We start from the raw sequence: 23,450 nt of genomic DNA on the forward strand, positions 1-23,450 counted from the left end.
GCTGTTTACAGTGAACTGTTTCTTGTGTGTGGTTTTGTTTGTTTGTTGGCATCCATGCTCCTCATCCCATTGCCACTGATGCTGCCTACTTTTTGTTCTCATTACTGTACATGAGACTCCTCATCAGGTTTCCCATCTTTAGCATGCCTTCCTACCCCATCTTTGAGGCCTGGTCCCTGGTCCTGGTCCTCCCCTGCTCAAGAACTTTCCTTAATTCCGCTTTACCTGCAGCTAACAGATGAATCACTCGGCTCCGCTCACAGCCTGTGTAACGGTTGCTTTTTGGCTTCACACCCCATGTTGTTATTCTTCCACTTACCTTGATGCCTGAATTTCTTCCCTTCCCACATTCCTTTAGTCCCCCCCCCTTGCTCCCCCTGCATATTTAGCTCCCAGTCTCCTCTGGTCCACAGGTTGCCTTTCCTAAAGTGCTAGCTCTGGTCCCTGGCCTCCCTGCAGCCTTACCTGATGGTCCCTTTCCTCAGCGGTGGCTGGAGGCAACTTTTCCCTTCCCCAAACTCCTGTAATACGTTAGATTTTCCTCCCTGATGGTATTTGATCTTTTTTCACTTTGTTTTGTATTTACATGCTTGCCTGACATGCTCATTGAGAGTCTGAATTGTATCACGGGCAACTTAACTTGGTATTTTTCAACAACATGAACTGAACAAATCAAGATATTTATCTCTAACCAGTTTTCCTTTGGGGAGGGGGGATGGCAATTTATTTGTTCTGACTAGTCAGAGAATAGGTATGTAAAAGAGAGTGTTTAAAGGGGTGAGGGTTCCCTTTTTAAAAGTTAATTTAAATGTTTACATTCTATGTGTTATTTGGTGTACAGTATTTTCATGAAGAAAAAACTCCAAAAAAAACCTCCAAAGCGGACTTGGAAACATTGATAACAGAAGTCAGAAATCCATTGCATTTAATCCCACGTGAAAATACACTGAAGGAATCTTCATGAATTTACTTGTGAAAGATACAAGAGAAGTGTCTTAAGTGGTACAACTGATAGGATTCAGGATTTTAAGCCCAAAGAAAGGACTAGTAAGCATTTCCTTAATAGCAGGGAAAGCAACAGTACATTCAGGAGAATTGGTAGTTTAATTTTTGCTTTATAAAGACTGTGATGCTTTGATTCATACCGAGGAGAGCTGTAGCAGGACTTAAAGGTGTATGTCACCCTATTGTGTGTTTCTGTTGCTTTGTTCAGTCCATTTGGACTCACAGTGGCCTTAGAGGACAGGGTAGAACTGCCCCTGTGGGTTTCCGAGGCTGTGAGCCAGAAGGTCCTCATAATGCGGCCCGCAGGCCACATGTGGCCCACTGAGGACATTTATCCGGCCCATGGGGTGTTTTTGCCGCCCCTGCCTGTCCTGCTTAGCAGCCGACTCGTCCAGTGTGCATAGGAATTTGTTCATAGTTGTTTTTTTTTTAAACTGTAGTCTGGCCCTCCAACGGTCTGAGGGACAGTGAACTGGCCCCCTGTTTAAAAGTTTAAGGACCCCTGCTAAGCCTTTGTGGAAGCAGAATTGCTCATCTTTCTCCCAAGGAGTGGCGTTGTCTCCAAACTGCTGACCATGTGATTGGTAGCCCAGCTCATAACTCTTTAGACTACCAGTGATGTGTTTTTGCCCTGGAAACATAATAACAGCTGGTTTTTTGAAATTATGAATTGTATTTTATAAATTTTATTGTAATTAGCTTTTAAACAATTCCATTTCTTTCTGCTGTAATAGCACAAAACATTACTATCACAATTGAAGTGAAAAAAAGTCTATTTTAGCCTTATTCTTTTGTTGAATAATTCAGAAGGGGGGGGGAAGTAGGAAAAACATCTAACAGTTTCAACAAGAATATGTGTTACCTACTGAATAGAAAAAGCACAGAGGCCCCATGCTGTGCAGATAGTTAAGCTCTTATTAGCTTAACCACGCTAAGCGGGTGGTTTCGGTCCATACAGGCACCTAAGAAGCAGACCTGGCTATCTACCTATGTCTAAGAATCAGCCATTGAAAACCCAGTGGAGGACAGGTCTGTCTCGATGCACAGAAGGTGGGCTTGACCCTCAGCTGGTTAGAAAGGGCACCAAAAACACAAAGGCTACCGAGTCAGTCCCGACTCAGCAACCTTAGATCTCTTACAAGAGGGAAAAGCTGCTGCTTCCCCTTGGAGCAGCTGCGGAGTTTGAACAGCTGATCCTGGGGTCAGCAGCCAGTGAGTCAGCTAGTTGAAGGTTAATTTGAAACATTGTCTGCAAGTGTGTAAATGTAGAACTTGTCCTTATTCTAATACAAGAGGGTTATACAATGTTCATGGAAAAATGAATAAAAAGAAAACCGGATTTTTCCATGGACTTTTTGAATTCAACTCACATATGCTCTTAAATGTTTAACTTCTGTGAGAAGTTGAGTCTTATTCAAATGAACTAAAATATCTAAGAGTGCTCTATAAAGGGAAGTCAGTACTTAACATCATAAGTAAGTGTAGGAGAATTAACTTTCCACTAATTATCGAGCATTGTTTCGTTGATTGACTTGCGTATCTATCATGTATTTCTGTATTTCTCATCTCATTCCAGAAGCATTTGAAGCAGGTGCTAGATTATAATTCAAATTCAACAATCTAATTCCCTAGTTAGACTAAATCTTTTGATAAACCTCTAAGCAGTTTTCACCTGTTTGTCTTTCAGTTAAACCATTAAAGGTTTCTTTGTGGTTTTTTTATCACATAGCATAAAATACAGGTGGATTTTGCCAAACAAGAGACCTAATGTTCTTCATTGACATGCAATGCCAATATGTATGTATCATGTGTGTATACATACATATATATGTGAAAGAAAAACAAACTGCCATTGAGTCAATGTCGACTCATAGTGACCAACCCCGTTGGTTTCTGAGACTTTATAGGAGTGGAAAGCCCAATCTTTCTCATATATATTTATATTTCATTTGCTCTTTTACAGGCTTGGAAAATAGGTTTAAATATAAAATTTTTGTTTTAAATTAATAAACTATGGTTCTTTTTAAAGGTGTTTTTAAGACATTTTTAAATACAAAAAGGTTTCAAACATTTGTGTTTCATGGCTCAGGGACCCATCTCCAGTTACTGATGATAAACATGTTTTCCACATTTGCTTGGACTCCTTTTCCTAAACCTAGTGCTTTTTTCCCTTCCTTGGTCTTTTTTGGGTAGGATTTACTCAAGTAAAACAAGGGGCCCTGTGCCAGTCCCTCTCCTCCCAGAGGCAAACACTGTTGTCTAGAACCTTTTCTCTCTGTTTATTTAACATACGCGAATAATTGGTCCTTTTGTTTATGTTTGTATTTTGTTTACATCTTGGTACCACTTTAAATTGTCCTTTAGAAGTAACTTTCCCTTTCCCCACCTCCTCCATCATGTTAGTGTTGTCCTCGTTTATGTTTTGAGGCAAATTTGAAGGGTGATAGTTTGTTGCCTTAATGCTTTCTTGATGACTATATTGATGTTGGGTCCTGTTATTTTTAAAGGCTGCTTCCCTCCATTAAATTGCTGACACTTGGAGATAGGTTTTACTTAGCAGATCTTTAGCTTGCGGTGTTCACCGGGAAGAAATCCCAGAAGGCAGAAATACGGTGCTGTGTATCTGGGGCACACACCGCCTTGAGTTGAACCCTAGCCCACAGTATAGGAGCTCTTCTTTTTCTATCACCTTCGCAGTTCCTTCTCATCTCCCTGCAACGGAGATGTGCCTCGGGAAAGGTTGTGGGATTTCCTCTCTTTTTCTGCCCTCAGTCTCCCCACCCAGGAGCTCTCCTGTTTCATGACTAAATGCCCTCTATATGGTGATAGCTCCCAACTGGCTTCCGGACTCCAACTTGCACGCCCACGTGACTACTCTCCTGTCCACATGGGTATGTACAGGCCAAACTCCTTATATGCCCCTGACGCACGAGGAATATGCCTTCTCTGCAGTCTCCCACGTCCTTGCAGTTCCTCAGTCATAACTTTGAGGCTCTCCTGATGCCTGCCTGCCTTTCTGTTTTGCCCTTCCGTTCCACCAGTAAAACCTTTCATCTGTTGGTTATAGACAACGCCACTCTGGTCAAAGCTGCCATTTACGGCATTGATTGCAGTGGCTTCTTTTACCCTACGCTGAGCTGGATGTACATGGTGGCTGCAAGAAGGGACTCAAACATCGCCTTGATTGTGAAGGTGGTGCAGCACTAGGCCCTGTCTCATTGTGACTCTCATGAGTACGTGACTCTGGGATAGATGGCAGCAGTCAGTCTTCAGCCCAGCAGACCGATGGGGCTTATTATAATTATGTCAGTCTTTTGTTTAAAACCTTCCTGTGAATTGCTCTCTCATTCAAAGCAGTGGTCTGTACCCAGTGAGATTTACAGCCCAATCACCTCTTCTCATACTTTTTTCCTGAAATTCCTCTCCCCTCTTTCCTCCCTAAAATCAAGTGGTAGGTATAAAACTCCACAACTAAACACATAGCCATGAAGTCGATGTGCCTTACTTGTTACTATTGTTTAAGTTAATGGGTCAAGGTTGATTGAGTTATTGTTAAAAGCAATGATGAATTTGCTTATTAATTTATTATTAGTCATCTGACCAGAAACTAGAATAAGATTTGAGTTTCCTGGGGTTGCACTTTGTCATTCTCAGTAATGATTAGTGATCACTCTAGGCTAAAAGATCAATTATATTTTCCCATTGTTCCAGAGGAGAGAAGCATAATCTCTGTGATTCGGTCTTTGTTTACTTAGCTCCTCAGCACCGGGTCAGTGTACCACATCACTGCCACCCAGGGACCCACAGGTCATGACCGTGATGTTGGGTGAGCAGAGAGTGGGTAGGGTTCCGGGCCTAGACTTGGATCAGTGATGTCCAAGTTACCTGTTGAAGGCTGATCGAGGGTATGACAAAGAAAAGGAGGAGCACCTTGGGAGCACCAAGACTAGCTAAAAGGTTGCCAGTTTGAAAGGACCCAGAGACACCTCAGATGATAGGCCCAGCAACCTGTTCCCCAAAGTCACAGCCTTTTACACATACAGCTGCCATAAGTCAGAATCAGTTCCATGGCTGCTGACAAAAACATGAAAGGAAAACTACTCCGTTGACTCAATGATGACTCACAAAGACCCCATCAAGGGTTTCTGAGGCTCTAAATCTTTATAGGACAAGATAACCTCATCTTTTTCCTGTGGAGTGGCTGCTGGATTTGAACTGCCAACTTTGTAGTTGTCAGCCCAATACTTACCTATCAGCAGCACCAGAACTCCTTTAAGAAAGGAAAGGGGTGTGTTTAATCATACAGTACTTCTTTCTCAATGTGGCCCATCAGGAGCCAGCCTAGGGACTGATTGCCAAAGAGACCATCAATTTATCCTGTGCAAATTCAAGTTGAAGGTAATTACAAGGAACTATATGTGACCTCCTCCCTGGGGGATGGACAGCCGAAAAGTGGGTGAAGGGAGACGTTGAACAGGGCAAGATATGACAAAATAACAATTTATAAATTATCAAGGGCTCATGAGGGAGTGGGGAGTGGGGAGGGAGGGGGAAAATGAGGACCTAATGCCGGGGGCTTAAGTGGAGAGGAAATGTTTTGAGAATGATGAGGGCAATGAATGTACAAATGCGCTTTACACAGTTGATATGTGTATCGATTGTGATGAGTTATGTGAGGCCCTAATAAAATGATTAAAAAAAAAAAAAGAACAAAAGTGTGATCTTAAGACCATCTAAAGACTAGATTTGACACATGCAACATTAAGGCCCAAGACCAGATGAGTTATGGGATGACATCACGGTCAGCATACATGAAGAAACAAAAAATGATTAAAATGATCAGAGTAGATGTCAGTAGAGACCCTGAAACATCTTCCTAAATTCGAGTAGCTAAAAGCAAAGAAGAAGTAGAGAGCCAAACAGAAGATTTCAGAGACAGCTCCAGAAGACATAGGTTATGAAATGTGCAAAGATTTAGAGTTAGAAAGCCAGAAGGGAGGAACATGGGCTGCCTTTCTCAAACTGAAAGAACTGGAAGGCAAACGTTAAATTTCAAGTTGTGCTACTGAAAGACTGTGTGGGCAGAATATTGAATGAAGCTCAGGAAGCATCAACAAAGTGGAAGGAGGAATACACCGGTCCGCCATTCACTGTACCACAAACAATGGCCTGGAATTCAGCCATTTCACGGGATATCATATGATCAAGAGCCAACGTGGTGCAGGAGGAACTCTAAGGTGCACCGAAGCTACTGGTGAACCCTGAGGCTCCAGGCGTTGATAGGATACCACTTGAGATGTTTCAACAAACTAATACAGCATTGGAAGCACTCAGAGCCTTCAGTATGGGCTATATTTTCATCATAAAACAAAAGTCCTATGTGAAGTATAGGCCAAGAAACTATATGAAAAAGGGGGGTGGGGAAAACCTCCTTACAACTGAGCCAATAAACATCATGATAAATGCAGGAAATCTTGAACTTGTCAAGGATTTCATTTTACTTGTATTTATAGTTAATGCTCAAAAGAGCCGCAGTCAAGAAATCAAACTATATATTACATTGGGTAAATGTGGACACAGTTATTGAGCCTACCTAGATGTCAGGATCAGGGCTCTGAAGACTTAGGACCACAGTCTCAGGAGACACCTAGGTCAATGAGCAAAACAGTCTGATAAGTAGGTTTATTGTGTCAACCTGGCCAATAAGAACATGTGGGATTAATAAGGTCGCAGTTTGATTGGAGAGCAAAGATAAATGGCTAGGCAAGTTCTGCCTGTCTCTTGCTCTCTGGTGATCAGTGTGTGGCTGCCTTAGTGAGTTCTCTGCCTCAACTTACAAGGTACACTGCTTGTGGGACACCCAACCCGTGGATCCTGCTGCTAGAGCTTGAAGTTCCTTCGCGACCTGCTTCGCCATGCTGCTGGTCTATACATCACTTGAGCTTGAGACTGTTGGATTCTGTCATCTGGCTGACTCCCTTGGAGAGGCTTTACTGACCAGGCACATGGCACTATGCTGATAGACCCTGTGTCCTGGGAACTGTAGGAGCCAGGTTGAGACCCCTGCCAGCACTGAGATGCTTTACAATGCCACTGGATCCAAAGACTTTCTGCCCACTGGCCTGTGATTGTCCTGCATGTGTCCTTGCATGTGTTTCGTGAGTCTGAAGAGGACTCTATTGGTATTGGACATATGAGCTAATATCAAACTTATGGGCTTGGATTGGACTGGGTTGGGATGCTTTCTTAATGTACAATATCCCTTTATATAAAACTCTCTCTTAGGCACATAAGAGTTTCTATGGATTTGTTTCTTTAGTCTACCCAGACTAATACACAGTCGGTAAATGTAGTATTTTACATCCAAGTCTGGTGGGTAGCATCTGAGCTCTTAAAAACCTGCAAAAAGCCATCTAAGAAGCAAGTCTCGGTGTCTTCCCACCTGGAGTAAAGGCGGATGAATAGAACTGATGACTTGAAGTAATGAATCCATAGGACCCTACCTCCATAGGAGGACTCGGAGACCAGGAGAAGTAGCTGGCACTCAGCTACCATTGCAGCCGCTCTGACCGGGATCACAGCAGGAGGTCCCCACTAGAATAGGCACACACACACAAAAAGTAAAGCAATTCAAATAGAAATGATTGTTCAAAAAAGACTAACCTGGGTCTGAAAAACTGGGGGAACACCCCCAGACTGTAGCCCTGAGATGGCCTACTAATTTGAAACGGAAGCTACTCTCAGAGGCCACCCTACAGGCACATAATAGATAAGGCTATAAAGTGACACAAGGAATGAGCTCATCAGCAGAGTCAACTAGCTGAGCCCAATAGGGCAACATTTGTCCAAAACCAAAGGTAAGAAGGTAGGAAACAGGCGACGGGAAACGGAGGAAAAAGAAGCACGTGGACATGGTAGAGGTCACAACTAATGTCGTAGAACAATTTGTGTATGAATAATTGGGGAAATTAATTTGCTATGTCATCTTTAAAGCACAATAAATTGTGTTTACGTTTCTGATGTGAATGCGATGGGATGCAGGATTAGGATACTTGGTCTTCTTAATTCTTTCGTGCTCTTAGCACCCATGGGCAGAATAAGCCTGTAGAGTACTTTCACTGGGAGTCTTAATTAAAACACATTCTTTTGAGTGAAAAATGCTATGCAAAATATGAAACTTATAGCTTCGACTTTATCGTTAAAATAGTATCTGCCTCATCAATGAACTACCTAGATATGGAAATTGCTTAGTTTACTTCCCCAAAGTTAACAGACCCATTGTGTTAATATATATATTTTTAAATTTTTACCAAAGTAGCTGCATGCTTCAAAGAAAGATGTTCTCCGGGTTGCTGTTGTCTACGTAGCTGTTAAATGGCGTCGCTGTGGGGTCCCTGTGAGTCGAAGTGGACTCCCTGCCGGGCAGAGAATTTGGAGTTGGGTTTCTAAACCTAAGTGAAAAACAGAAACAAATCACAACCACCAAAGAACGGAACAGAGGGGCACTGATGTCTCAGCGGAGTCGCTCCCCGCAATCTCCCCACCAGCTCCAGTGCTGCTGCCGCCGCTGCCACCTGGGATGACATTTGTTCTTCCAGCAGGTGCCGCTGGCAGAAACGTGGCAGGGCAGGCTGCCCTTCATCCACCTGACCGGAAAGTTTCAGGGGCCTCTTTAGGGCAAGTGACTGACGTTTACCAAAACATGACTATTGGGGGTGGGGGAGGGGAAACACTGCTGCATTGCCGACCCGTGTTTTTCCTTCTGTGGGACTGGAAAAGAACTTGAAAGGAATTACTCCGGTGGTGCGTGTAGAACTTTGTTTGGCCACGGGGAAAACAGACTTCTATGGAGTATGGAGAGCGCTGTCGTCTGGATTTTGCTTGCTGCTGCTGATTTTTCAAAGAAGGCCACTCATTTGATTTTTTTTGTATGATTCCAGAATATCAGCAATGTCTCACATACATAACAACCAGAGTCCATTGACAGGTTTCCAAACTTTGACAGCGCTCTGCTCTGGAGGCCTGTCCAGACGCAATGAATTCACGTAGGAAGAGAAGCTTTATTCTCTTATTGCAGCAGAAGGACACGCACTGCAGAAAGTAAGCCCGGGCCCTCTGGGGCCCTCTCACGGTCCTCCCTAAGCTGGAGGCTTGAGGTTCTTTCCAGGAAAAAGGAAGGAAGATCCCAGAAACTACCTTGTTGGTCTGTTTCCCATTCCAGACTTTCCCACTCCTGGCCAGAAATGTGATGTGATCCAAGTGAAATCCGATGAAATTGGAGCCATATTGTTTTATCTGCACCACCCCCTTTAAAACACACATACAAACAAACACACAAAGGCCCAGGGCTGGAGGTGAAAATGTTGCCGCTCAGGTTTCAATTCATACATGCACGGGTTTATTCTAAACAAAATGTGTTCTAAGCACGTCTGCAATCAGTAGATGGCTGCAGACAAGTTCCCGCTTGTAACGCACTTGCCTTAAGTCTCCTTACGGTGCCTTCCAATTTAAAAAAAGGATACTTTTTTGTGCCCTTAAAAAACGGTTTTGAGGTAAATAAATGTTTAACAACAAAAAGTGGACATCTTCCCAAATCTTTGCAACAAGTTTATGGGAATGCTGGCCCACGTTAAACAGGTCATCCATTTTAGCGAAAGCCAGAAAGAGCTCAGAGATGAGCCGACAGGGAACCCTCTCAATCTCGACTGACGAAGAAGCTACATAGGGTCCCCATGGATACAATAGCTCCTCGTGATGGGCATTTTCGACTTTAAGGGAGTATCTTGGTGTGAGCAAGCTCAGTGGGTGCCAAAACATTCCAGAATCAGCTAGCTCAAAGAGCTGATGCTTCCCTCAGTCTTTGAAGTAAGGTTGAAGTTAATGAAGACACTTTAAGGAACAAATCATCATTTGAGACAAGCTTTGGATTTACCGATCTGATGCAGGGAGCAAAGTCCAATCAAAACTGATTTCTGAAGAGATGTGCTGGACCAGTTAAATTCAAGGCAGAGAGGTCAGCTCAGGAGGTTATGACAACTTATTATTTTTTTTAATTTCAAGAGTAATCTTGATCAATTTTCACAAAGGACATGGGTTGATCATGGGAGCTCATTAGGAAGAATATTTAAGAAAATTGAAAAGTGAATTGGTGAGAATAAGACCAAGAAAGTTGTAACGAGGACTTTCTCTGCTTCATGACAATGCGCTCGCTCATTCTTTAAGGATCACAGGACCTATGGGAATTCCATCGGAAAACCTTACCTTATCCACCCTCTAGTCCAGACCCTGCCCCTTCGGCCTTCTTTTTGTTCCCAAAAGTCAAAGAACTTTGAAAAGGAACATGATTTGCTCCTTTGGGGCCAGAACTGCCATTTCGACATACATAATGACAGAATTCTTCAAGGCAGGGTTAGCGAGATGGAAACATCACCGACAGAAACGTGTAGGCCTATGTGAAGGATATGTCAAGAGACATAGCTTCACGTTTTGATAGTTTTGCCTAATTGTTTACTATGATTTTTATATGACTACTTTTTGACCAACCCTGGTATAAGTGTATAGCATTCTTTTTAACTTGTTCTTATTAAATTACATACACAGAAAATGGGTCCAGGATATCTTCTGGTGTATATGTTAACAGAAACTTTAAATATTTATAACTATAAACTTCCATAACTGCTATAGAGTATCGTTAATATGAAATTAAAAGATTCACTTATTAGTTTAACTGTTCTTGGGGTCTGCATTTTATGTGGTTCTACTCTTCACACCAGGAGCCCTGGTTACATATTGGGCTACAACCTTCAAGGTCAGCAGTTCAAAACCACAGTTCCTCCAAGCGAAAAAGGTGGGGCTTTCTACTCTACTAAACAAGTACAGTGTTAGAAGCTCACAAAGGCAGTTCAGCCCTGCCCTAGAGAGCCCCTATGAGTGCCCATCAACTTGATGGCCGTGATTTTGATTTTATTATACCAATTATGTGAAATGTTGTTGTGTCTGTGTACCAGTGAACTTAGAACTCATATGCATCTATAAAGTTGGCTTGTTGGCTGTCATTCATTGTTGACATTCTGAATTCGTGTCATTCTACAGTTCAGTCTTTTACTATAATATTTGGCTGTGGACTTTTGAACACAGGTTAGGGGACAGCTGGATCTGGGTTTGAATCTCAGCTCTGACACTTGCGAATTGTGGGTTTGCTGCTTTAAAATAATGAATTCTATTTTTCATTTGGCTTAGTCTCTGAGAAAAGGGCAAGTCTTACACTTTTTTTTTTAATTTTATTTGGCTCTCTTACAGCTCTTATCACAATCCATACATCACATGTTCAAGCACATTTGTACAAATGTTGCCATCATTATTTTCTGAACATTTACTTTCTATTTGAGCCCTTGGTATCAGCTCCTCTTTTTTTCTGTTTGTTGTATTTGGAAAGGTATGTTCATCTTCTGAATAGAACTCCTTTTCCAAAATGAGATTTGTAAATGGTTTTTCCCAGTCCCTGGAATGGCTTCCTGCTCACTTTCATGATGTTTTCCACAGAGCAGACGTTTTTTTATTTAAAAGGACCCTTAGTTTATCACGTGGTTTTTTTGTGGACTGTGCTTTTGGTGTCCTGTAAGCCTTTTTCTAACCCAGGATCGCGTGGATTATCTCAGTGTCTTCGTTCTTTGTGGCTTCACCGAGTACCTGTCGGTGTGTTCAGGAGTCCTTTTGTATGAGATGTGTCTGTGTGTCAAGGCTCTTCGTTTTTGTTTGTGGGCAGCTATTTGCTCTAACACCGATTGTTGAAAAGACTATCATTTCTCCCTGGAATTGCATTTTTCAAAATTCAGCTATCTTGTGACTTTATCCCAAATCACTTTTCTGATTTAATATACCTGTACTTAGGCCTGCAGCACGCTGTCTTGATTACTGTGTCTTGACTGAAAATCTTAAAAACTTGAAGTTAGATAGTGTGAGCCCTTCAACTAACTACTTTTTTCACCATTGTGTTGCTATTCTAATTCTTTTCCTTTTCCATAGAAATTTTAGAATCAGCTTGTCATTGTCCTGAAAAGAAACAGGAATGGCCTTTCATTTTATAGATCCAGATAAGGGAAAATTATGTTTTAACAGCATTGAACTTTGAATTGACTCTGTCTTGTGCTTTACTTCTCATCTCTGGTGTCTTTCATCGGTGTTTTATGGTTTTTGAGCATGCAAGTCCTGCACTCTTTGCTCCCTAGATTTATACCTGTATCCTACTTTTGAAGGAACTGGTGGTGTGATTACAGACTGCTGCCAAAAACAAGGTTGGTGGTTCAAACCCACTGGCCACTCAGTGGAGAAAAGACCTGGTGATCTGCTCCCAGAGAGATTTGTCCCTGGAAAGCCCAGGGGAATGGTCCGATTCTGCCCTGCAGGGTTCCTATCAGAATCAATGCAAGGGCACATAACAGTACAACTCATTCTTTGGGTGTTTTTAAATTCCAATTCTTTATTGCTAGTTTTAGAAATACAATGGACTTTTATACATTAATTTTTATGGGGACTACCCAGTGAACTTGCCAACTTCTTTTATTGGTCTTAACAGCTTATTTGTGTAGATTCTTTTAGTACTCTACATAGACAATCATATAATCTGCGATAAAAGGTGCTTTTATTATTTTATTTCTCATCTGAATACTTTTTGTTTTTTCTTTTGCCTTACACCAGAGATTACGTAGGATTAGTCGTTGCACTGACTAGAAGTTGGAATATAATGTTGCACAGGAGGTAAAAGGCATGCTGCCTGCCTAGGTGCACCTCTGAGGAGCCATCACTTCGTCTTTCATAGGTCAGCATGGTGTAAGCGCTAGTTCTTCATAGATGTTCTTTTTCCTGTGAAGAAGCATTCTTTGGATCCGAGTTAAATTGTTTTATCACGAATGATTGTTTATCCAGCCATGGCACAAATAGACATTGTATATCCATGTTTAGTATTATTAACAATAGCAAAAAGATGCAAAAACTTAAATGTTCATCAGCAGATGAATGGATAAAACAAAATGTGGTACATACATACATACAGTTAACTACTATGCAGTGGTAAAGAATATCAATGAATCAGCAAAATATCCCACAAAATAGATGAACCTGGAGGATATTATGCAAATGATCCATCACAAAGGACTAACCCTATATGAATCTGTGTTGATGGAAGAATTGTCCCTGTTATTTCCAAGTTGGTCCTCACCTAGTACGTCCCTAATAAAAGCCCTTGATTATGAGTAAAAACGGAATGAGTGAAGGAAGGATGAAGATTTCAAGTGTAGTTTCCATCTTTTGACATGATCAGATGCCTTTTTCCCTCAGTCTGTTAATATAATGAATTACATTGACAAAGTTTCAAGGTTTTGAAGCAACCTTGCCTTCCTTAGAGGATTCCACTTGGTTGTGAGGTATTGTTATTTTTTATATATTCCGTTTGCTCGTATCTTATGGACGTTTGGGTCTTTTGTTCATGAAGGAGATCTGTCAGTCTGTACTTTTCTCATCCGTTCTCTGTCTAGGTAAGGCACGTCTCATACATGAGTTGGGAATGGCATCCCTCTCTTCTACTGTCTTGAAGAAATTGTGCCAGATTAGTAGTCGTTTTCTGGTTTTGATTTTTAATATTTCATAGAATTCAACAGTGAGATCATCTGGGCCTGGAAGTTTGTGGGCTTGGGGGGTTTGGGAAGGGCTTTTAACACTGAGTATAATTTAAGTATGTCTATTTCTGTGTGGCCTTTGTATCTTTCAGGGAACTGGTTCATATGCTCTACGTTGTCAGATACACAGGTAGAGTATTCTGTAGATTCTCCTGCTGGCCATTCCGTGTCTGCGGATACTGGGTAGTTGTCAAAGGCCCGCGTCTGTTTCCCAGTTTTCTCTCCTAAGTTCAGTGATTGTGCTTCATCTTTGTTGTTTCCTTCCTCCTCCTTTCTTGGGTTTAATTTGATCTTCTTTTCCTAGTTGCTAAAAGCAGACCTTCGCTTACTGACTTAAGACTTTCATCTTTCTGATAAAGTATTTAATGGCATATATTTCCCTTTACCCACAGATTTAGCAGCATCTTACATATGTTGAATGTTATATTTCAATTTTCATTCAGTTCAAAAGAATTTCTACTTTTCATGTGTACTTTCTCTCTGACCTGTGGGGGTTGTTTTTTTTTTAGAAATATATTTAATTGTGAAATATTTGGGGAATTTTTTTCAGCTATCTTCTAGTTCTTGATTTCTAGTTTTAATTCTCTTATTCTCCAGAAACATACTTTGTGTAGCTTCTAGTCACTTAAATATGTTGGGGTTTGATTTATAGCTCAGATTTTAGTCTCAAATCAGAGAATTTTTCCATGTTATCATGTAAAAGTACATTCCACTATTAGTGGTTGTAATATTCTACAAAGTCTAGTTGATAGCATATTTAGGTCTTCTCTATCTTCTTGCTGATTCTCACTCTATTCCTCTTTTGAAGAGGGCATCTGTGTATTCTGTCATATTAGAGAAGATTGTAGAAGTTTTTTCATCTCTTAGTTGTTGTCCGGTTATATTAAAACTTTGCCTCAGTTACATACAAAATAGAACTCTCAAAGAGAGGTGATCCACCCCTGTGCACATTGTGATATTCCTGTTTGTCCCTGATAGTATTCTGTATTGTGATGTCTACTTAGTGTGATGGTCATTTAGCTTCTTTGGCAACATTTTGGTCAATATTTTTATCGTATTCCTTTCCTTAAACTTTTTTTAACCAATTTGTGTGTCTGTATTTGAAATGGATTTCTATACAATATATACTTGAGACTTGTTTTTCAATCAATTTGTCTGTGTCAGTCTTTAACTCGGATGTTTAGACCATGCATTGTTCTATTTTTGTTCTAGAGATTAGTAAAATTTTAAAGCAATTGAAAATAAGCCAGAATGAATTTAACTTTCCTTTCCTTTTGAGTCTAGGTTCTATCAGTGTCCTATAATGAGTATGTCTTGTGTCTAGCCAGATACACAGGTAGGTAAATGTGGCTAGATCAATCATTTAAAGAAACTGATGCACATGAGTGTGAGGGCTGATTGGACAAGTCAAGAACTGATAGGGCCACTTGGAAACTCATGGGCAGCAGCTGACATGGCACTGAATGGGCATTTTTTTTTTTTCTTCAGGAAAACTTTAGTTTTGCCCTTAAGGGCTTGTGAAAGACTGACTGAGGCCCCCTCACATTATGAAAAACAATTTCCTTTACTTAAATGATCAGATCGTGAATCTAACCACCTCTACAAATTACCTTCACAGCAACATTTGAATAATTGCAGAGCAGAGAAAGACCAGCCTTTCTGTTCCTGTACAGCGTTACGGTCTGGGAAAGGCACAGGGCAGTTCTCTCCTGCCCTTCAGACTTGCTGAGAGGGCATCAACCGTTGGTTTGAGCTTAGCCAAGAGTCCTGGTGGCACAGTGTTCTAACACTAACCCAAAGATTGGTGGTTCAAAACCATCAGTCTACTCCTTGGAAGAAAAGCCTTGTGATGTCCTTTTAGGAAGATTTCAGCCTGGGGACCCCTGTGGGGCATTTCTCCTCTGTCCTGTCGGTCTTTCTGTGTTGGGATTGACCCTACAATACCCACAGCACTCCGCCAGGTAGACGCATGAAGCTCCCCATCACACCCCCATTGCTTTCTTTTCTGGTGGTCTTCATGTGTGTGTCCTTCCCATCTGTCTGATGTCACTCTTTCCGATGTTATGGGGGAGGTCAGTAGAGTCATGTCTGTTGGAGTCTGCATTTTAGATGTTCCTTTGTGTGCACTGCCTCAGAGGAGATCTCTGTGAGGGTAGTCATTTTTGCCTGCCCCTCACAGTGCTATTGATATTGAACGCTTGTTCAGGTGAAGTTAGGAGGCGCCGTCTTGGGAGCCAGCCTCCCTCCTAGGCCCACACTGTGCTCTTGCATCTCTGATCCATTGTGCCAGTTTGGGGGCTGGGTTCTGCAGGCAATCCTTTCAGACCCTCGGGCGTAGAGAGGTTTGTTTATTCTTTTTCTCCTTTACCTTCTCCTCCCTGCAGTGCGTCTTCACCAAGACCCTCAGAGTGGTGATGTGTTGGCCTCCCCACATACGGGTAGGCTTTGGGGGCTGTGGATCCAGTGGGTGACTGCTGTTCCATCTCCCCCAGCTCTGGGCCTCAGGTCTTTTCTGGGAGCACTGGATGGTTTCTTGTGTTAGAGCCTAGAAGCATGTTGACTGCCTCCTTGTCTGCAGTCCTCAGGGGTCCACTCAGTGCTGCAGCCCGCACTTGAATTTAATCAGACAAGCAGCTATTTCTGTTGCACTCCTGACAGGTGACCTGGTGCACCTGCCCCGGCGACCCAAGCTTTGTGCCTCCTTGCTCCTTCTCTAAGAAGGTATTCTGTTCCTGAGCTTTGAGTTCGGTCATTTGGTTCTCGAGAAGCTCCAGTGCTCCCATGGCTTTGACAAAGAACGTGCCTTTACATTTCGACTAGTTTTGTTGTTCATGTCAGATTGATTTCATGGGCATTGTTTGGAGGGTTATTTATATGCATTCTGTTCCCGAGCTAGCAGGCAGTGAAGCAGTACCATCCCCCACACCTCTTTCTTACCATCTATTCAACAGCATGCCCTCTTGGTTCTCCTCAGCAGACGAAAAGCAGCGGTTCAGTCACGAACGGCCCGGGTACGATATCGAAGACTCGGATGGCCCAGATGAGGATGACAACGATGAAGACGACGACGAGGACAGCCAGGCTGATTCCGTTCTGTCCGCAGCCCCCTCGGCGGCAGCCAGCCCGCAGCACCTGCCATCCAGCAGCAGCCTACAGGACCCCACAAGTGCAGATGAGGAGAGCAGGGTCCCCGATTGCTTCTCCGGGGCCCACGAGGACCCGATGGACGTTCTGCCCAGAGCACTGCTCACCAAGATGACAGTGCTCAGCGCAGTGCCGTCAGCCTACAGTCAGCAGCCGCAGTCCCCCGGGAAGACCGGGCCGCAGGCTCCAAAAGATGAAGATGAGCTGCTCGCCGGTGCAGAGTCGTCTAGGTCACCCACATCCCCGTGTCCCCAGATGTCTGTGGACCACGCTGAGCCCGAGGCCGCCCTGCGGAGCTCTGCGGCAGGAAGAGCTTCCACACCGGTGAGTCATCGCTTTGATCTTGACTTTTTCTAAACTGAAACACGGGGGCGGTTTCGAGGCTCGCGAGAGGACAATGGTGGTTTAATGGCCAGTCCTCACGTTCCTTGTCACAGACTCAGGTTGGGGTGTCAGCCAGTGCACCCCATGTGCCTGTCAGTCAGCAGAGGCTTGAGTGTCCCTGGGATGCTGAGCCACTTTCAGCAGGTCTTCCAGGCTAAGAAGAAAGATCTGATGGTCCAAAACTCGGCCCGCGAGAACTCTGCGTGGGGTCCCCTTAAGCTGGGAGCTGACTCAGTGGCAGCTAATGTTCATGCATTAAGGATGGGTGGCCACATCGGTTTATGTAGCTTTATATGAAGACTTGCTGTTATGGTTAGGAGCAAAGGCCATTCCTATTCTCTGGGGTTTTGTTATACTACATTGTCAATCCATGAAAATACAGGTGGTTGTTGAAAAAGATACCCAATTATTACTGTTATTTTGTTTTAATTTAAAAATATAAAAATGTGTATGTGTCCTTTGAGAACATGAAACCGCCTGGAATTTATTTATCTCATGGCTCACTGCAAGTTTTTTTCCCCCACCAGAGTTGATATGATGAAGTTGCACTAAATTATCCAAACATTTCATGCTTTGCCCCTGGTAGCAAAGCAGTTGCCGGTTTCCATGGCAGAGGCAATGTGGCTGAATAAGCATATCAAGAAGTTAACTTTGTTTGAAGTGGTCAAGTAGCTTGTGGCAGCTTGGGAAATTCTCCTGCCCAAGGGCTAGCTCAGGGCCAGACCCAGCCTCCGGAAGGCTGCCTGGGGAAGACCCATGAATTCTGCCAGGGATCCACCTTCTCGCTGCAAGTTCTCTTACCTCGAGTACATGTGGAGTATTGTCATCGGATTTTTTTCTAAATGTAGCCTATTTTGGTTTATTGGGAATGTTGAAGGAAAATAAGAGAACTATAAAAGTACCATGTGTTTCTGTGGATGATCTCAAAGGTAACATATCTCTCAGATATCAGCAAGAAAAAAGTAAAATTTACAAGTTATCCAGAGGGGTGGGAGTGAGGATGGGTAAGAAATATTCCTTCTAATAATATCTTAATATCAGTCACCCATGCTCTGAGGTTCTCTATTCCAAGGTCTTTACCATTCCTACCAGTGCAGAATACCAGATATATTTGTTAGGAGACATCGCAGACCTACTGGGTGAACAAGCAAACAGACAGATGAGCACCCACAGATCTTTCCCTCCTTGACAGCGGTTCCACACATGAATTATCCTTCCTTGAGTTGATTTATGGGGCCACCTAATAACACAATTTCTCGATGACTGGTCATCTCTAAAAGAGATGAACACAATCATATTAACAACACGAACATACCAGTATGACCACCTCTCAGCATTGCTCTAAATTTGAGGGAAAATGTGAGTTATTATGTACTGTTATTTATGCTTTTTTTTTTTAATGGATTAATGATGTACTAGATCTATTTATTGCAAATTTATTTTTAAAATCAAATGTTTCGCAAACCTAAATGTTTTGCAAAATACAAATACCAGTGCATTTAGCTTTACCTCATCAAGAAGAATAAGAGTGTGCGTTAGCATTTTGCAGAATTCCGGTTTTATTGGTTAAGTAGGGCCTTTCGCCACCTATGCCCAAGGCCCAAGTGTAGTTCCCAACCAGTGCCCCTCATGCCCAGCTTCCCCTATATGTCACTGGAGCCTGGCAGGAGGCTGCTGGGATACTGAGCACATTTTAGCGGAGTTCCCAGGCTGGGAAGAAAGGCCTGCCATTCTCCATCCCAAATCAGCCAGTGGCCCAGGCCACAGGCCATGGGAACAGTGTAGCACCAGACACTCTCCGTTCCTTTGTGCATGGGGTCACCATGAATTGGGGGACCAGCTCCGTGGCAGCTCACGTCAGCAGCAGCTGAGGGCGTAGCAAGTTCAGGGATAACCGGACTGTTCTCTCTCATCTTCAGAATGCCGTGTCTGTGAGACCTCCTCCTGCAGCCGAGCCCAGCCCTCTGCCAGCCTTGGTGGCTCCCTCAGGGGCCTTGCCGCATCCTGACCCTCAAGAACGGAAGCCGCAAACAAGCCTACCCCCGCCTCCAGGCTGGCCTGCTCCCCAGACCCACCTGTTCAGCCACCTCCCTTTGCATTCCCAGCAGCAGTCCCGGACACCTTACAATATGGTTCCCGTTGGGGGGATCCAAGTGGTACCTACTGGCCTCACGTACTCTGCGTTTGTCCCAGTTCAAGCAGGGCCAATGCAGCTCACAATTCCTGCGGTCAGTGTCATCCACCGGACTGTGGGCGCCCCCGGGGATACGGTCACAGAAGTTTCTAGCACTACAAACCCTGCTGGAATGGCTGACCTCAGCAATGTTGTGCCATGCATCCCCATTGGCCAAATCCAGGTTCCGGGCCTGCAGAACCTCAGCACGCCTCGTTTGCCATCCCTGCCCCGGCTCGGCATGGAAGCTGTCAACATTGTAGGCCTCACCAACACTAACATGGCTCCGCAGGGCCACCCGCCGGGACTGGCACTGAATGCTGTGGGCCTGCAGGTTTTAGCTGCAAACCCTCCCTCACAAAGCAGCCCCAGCCCTCAGCCACACATTCCCAGTCTCCAGATCGTGAACATAGCGCTGCCTGCTCTGATCCCCTCGGTGGGGCAAGTGACTGTTGACACCCAGGGTACTCCAGAAAGACCAGCATGCCAGAACCACGCCCGCGCGACGACACCCACACCGGCCCCTGCAGCTGGTGCAAACCAGGGTAGCCGGGCCGAATCTCCTCAGGGGTCACCTAGCAGCCAGCAAGAACAAGCAAAAACACCTGCTCCTGCCAGTGACCGGGCAAAGCCCGTTGGCACAAGTGATGTGTGCCCAGAGAAGGCCCACCATGTGACACCAGAGCAGGGACGCCCCTCCACATCAGACCCTCTGCTGGACATGCATCCTGAAGGGCCCACCCAGCCCGCAGGCCCCCACACCCTGTCCCCACCCAGACGGGCACGCAGGCCCGCAGGCCCGCCCCGAAGGCAGCCCCCCGTGCAGTTCGACGACGCCGGCAGTGACGAAGATGATGATGAGGGCAGGCTGATCATAGCGACATAGTGGGTTTCAGTTTTTTATGTTTTTGTTTTTAAATATAACACTTAAAAGGTTTTTTTTAAAACCCTCCTTTCCTTAAAGCACATTTTTCTGACATAAACTCATTACTAATCTTTGTGCAATCATGAACTTTTTGACCAATATAATTGTTTTGTGTCTGCTCCAGCCATTTTTGTACATGTTGTATAGACAATTGTGCCTTTTAGGAGTTTTATGTTTAGAAACTGTACAGATTGTTGAATATCTATAAAATATATATTATATATATATATTAAAACCAGGTAGTTATTTGTGTTTAGTAATAAAAAAGCTGTCAAATAAATCAAATGATTAAATTATATGTTGCACTGTTAAATATAAATTTCTATGGCTGTGGGGCAGAGTTTCTGTGTACAAATTCGTATGTAAACTCCATATTTATTGTATTCATATTAGTCTTCGAAAATGGGTCTCTCCTTGCGTAAGACAGTAACTTGACATTCAGGCAGATTTTCTGTGTTATGAAATGTTTCAGTAAAAGATTGTTTACTGGCCTACCCACGGCTCTAGTTGTGCCTTCTGTTTGTTTTTATAGTATCTGTTAGTTGTGCCTTTTTTCCGCCCCCTAGTGATCAGAAATGGCACCTGGCAAGTAGCCCCAGATCTTAGTCTGCCTCCTCGCCCCGCCGCTCTGTTTGCAAAGTGGGGCTTCTGTCAAGTGGGTTCCACCGTGTGGAGCTGACTGAGATCCTTTCCAATGGATTTTGAGGAGTCCTTTGAAGTTACTAACGTATTAGAAGATCCACTACATAAGTACAGAACAGCTTACAGCCCGAAATGGGCAAAATCGCGTAACTAACTCTTGGTGTGACAATTTGGAGTGTAAAATAAAATAAGTGACAAACATTCTTCCTAAGACTTTCAGGTCATCTGGGTGTGAGCTGGTCCCTCTCGCTCCTGCGGTCACACTCAGCTCGATATTGCACATGCTACAGAAGCGCCAAGATTTGATAAAGGATCATGTTCCGACTTTCATATTACAGGAGTCATATACAGGTGATCACTTCCCATCCTAGGAAGAGTCTCCTGATTCCAGAAAAGGGTGAAGTCAGGATGAAACTGGCCTATGTTTACTGCTGCAGCGCCTGCAGTATTACCTCAGCATTAAGGCTCCTCTGTGTGTGAAGAAATGGCTTCCTGCTGGCCTGGGAATGAGATTTAGTACATCGCGAAGGAAATGCATTCGCATTTTCAGAGGCCTTGCAAAATGCTTGTGAAGACCCAAGGGTATAAGTCAGTGTGTGTGGGGATGTTCTCTGAGAAGGTGCCTTTCTCAGTTCCCATTACACTTTGCACACATTAACAAAACTCTCCCAAACCATAAACCTATATTTTAGATTCAGGGTAGATTTGAAAAGAATTGGGAGACTTTTATTACAGGTATGGAATTTTGCCCCATGCCTCAGGCATTAAGAGGGTTAACCACAAGATTGGTGATTCAAGCCCACCAGCTGATCCTGGGCAGAAAGTTAGGCTGACTGCTCCCATAGCGATTTAATCTTGGAAACCCTCAAGAGGGTTGCTATGAGTCAATTGGCTCCATGGCAGTGGGTTTTGTGGTTTTAATCAGAGTCCCTAGAGGGTGCAGATGTGTAACATGCTCAACTTCGAATTGATTGTAGGGACGTTCAAGTCTGCTGGAGGTGCCGTCCAAGAAAAGATTAACTGTCTGCAAACAATCTGCGATTGAAGACACTGTAGGGCAGCTCTGTTCTTTCACTCCCACAGTTGCCGCAAGTCCGAGTCTACTCATTGGCCATGGTTTGGCTTAATAAGTTGCCTCTATCAAAATAGCTTTTGAAAATGAGGTCTACTTTCTGTGAAAATCCTTGAAATGACCAATTTTAGCTTTGTATTATACCCTAGTGTTCTTGTTAACTAAAAATTTTAAGCAATATAGTAGGCATGTGTTTAATTACACAATCATTTTATGTATTTCTTATTTTTCTTAAGTTCAAAATTACTGCTGTAAATTTCAGCATTAATTTTGTTCATACAAATTTTAATTGGAAGAACATTTTAACTATTCGGAGATGCTGAGATGCTCCATTGAAATGCCATACTGCTCACATGTACCTTAGACTTATGCACTCACGTTGGCTCCAGATTCATTAGATTTTGCATATCTTGAATATTAATACTATAATGTGCTTTTCAGAAACTATGTTAGCATTTGGAATACATGGCTAGATCGAAATATTACCAATATCTAAGTCATTCAGTTTTGAAATGAATAAAATACATAGGAAATTAGTAGGTTAATTTTTGAGCTTTTCACTCTTTTCTCTTGGAATCATGGAAGGATAGTTATCCATTTGACATCTCAAATAGGAATCATGTGATTCAGAGAGCTGAGACAATCTGAATCTTCTTCCTTTGTACTGTCCTAAAAGACAGACGTTTCAGAGAACTAGAGTGCAGTACAACAGCAAATCTATATCCTGAAGAGAAAACCCTAAATAATTTCCGTATCATTCTTCCTGCATGAACCACATAAGGGTCCTCACATAAGAACTCAAGGTCGTTTTTCTCATTTTCAAAGATTTGTGTACCGATATATGGAAATCTGTTACCAGTTCGTGTAAATCCAGGCCCTTTGGGTAGCTGCCTTTCATTCCCCAGGCTTTGTCGTTAGGTGGTGTCGAATTGATTCTGACTCAGTGACACAATACTAAGGGGCGTCCAAACTCCATGTAAAGATGGAATTAGAAGATAATGGAAGTTTTCTGTGAACTTTTTGTAAGTCCCGTCATCATACGCCCAATCCTCTCAATAGCTGGCTTGAACTCATTATCGTGCCCCTCAGTCATGTTGATGGTGTGCCTCTTTTTAGCGGACCCCCTTCCTTCCCAAGCATGTTCTCGAGAGATCAGCCCCACCTAGTAACATGTCCCCTCCCACCACACTATCAGTCAGGTTGTCATACTGTGGTGGATTGCATGTTGCTGCGATGCTGAATCACCTGTGGTGGACAGAAGCCATCAAAGCCCCCAGACTAAAACAGACCAGAAAGAGGAAAAGGCAGGCCACTTCTGAAGACCACTGCAGGCATTTTGAATAAAGTACGCCATTTTTTACCTAGGGCCAGAAGACAGGCCCCTCGGGTTGGAAGACACACAAAATAAGATAAAGAGCTACCTTCTCAAGT

At 43.3% G+C, this 23,450-nt stretch overlaps 1 protein-coding gene across 2 annotated transcripts in view; it reads left to right on the forward strand.

Annotated features, from left to right (window-relative positions):
• Positions 1 to 20,799, forward strand: part of HIVEP1 (HIVEP zinc finger 1) — a 147,162-nt gene extending 126,363 nt beyond the window's left edge. Inside the window, exons 7-8 of one of the 2 annotated variants that reach the window (XM_045298068.1) lie at positions 16,654 to 17,147; positions 19,127 to 20,799. In XM_045298068.1, coding sequence (XP_045154003.1) covers positions 16,654 to 17,147; positions 19,127 to 20,266 — 1,634 coding nt within the window. In that variant the 3' untranslated portion in view covers positions 20,267 to 20,799. The remainder of the gene's footprint in view (positions 1 to 16,653; positions 17,148 to 19,126) is intronic. The other variant, XM_045298069.1, reaches the window with a different exon arrangement.
• Positions 20,800 to 23,450: the final 2,651 nt, after the last annotated feature.

Source organism: Echinops telfairi, unplaced genomic scaffold, assembly GCF_000313985.2.
Source record: "Echinops telfairi isolate 266 unplaced genomic scaffold, ASM31398v2 ScPeMD7_7424;HRSCAF=8462, whole genome shotgun sequence".
Lineage (NCBI taxonomy): Eukaryota > Metazoa > Chordata > Mammalia > Afrosoricida > Tenrecidae > Echinops > Echinops telfairi.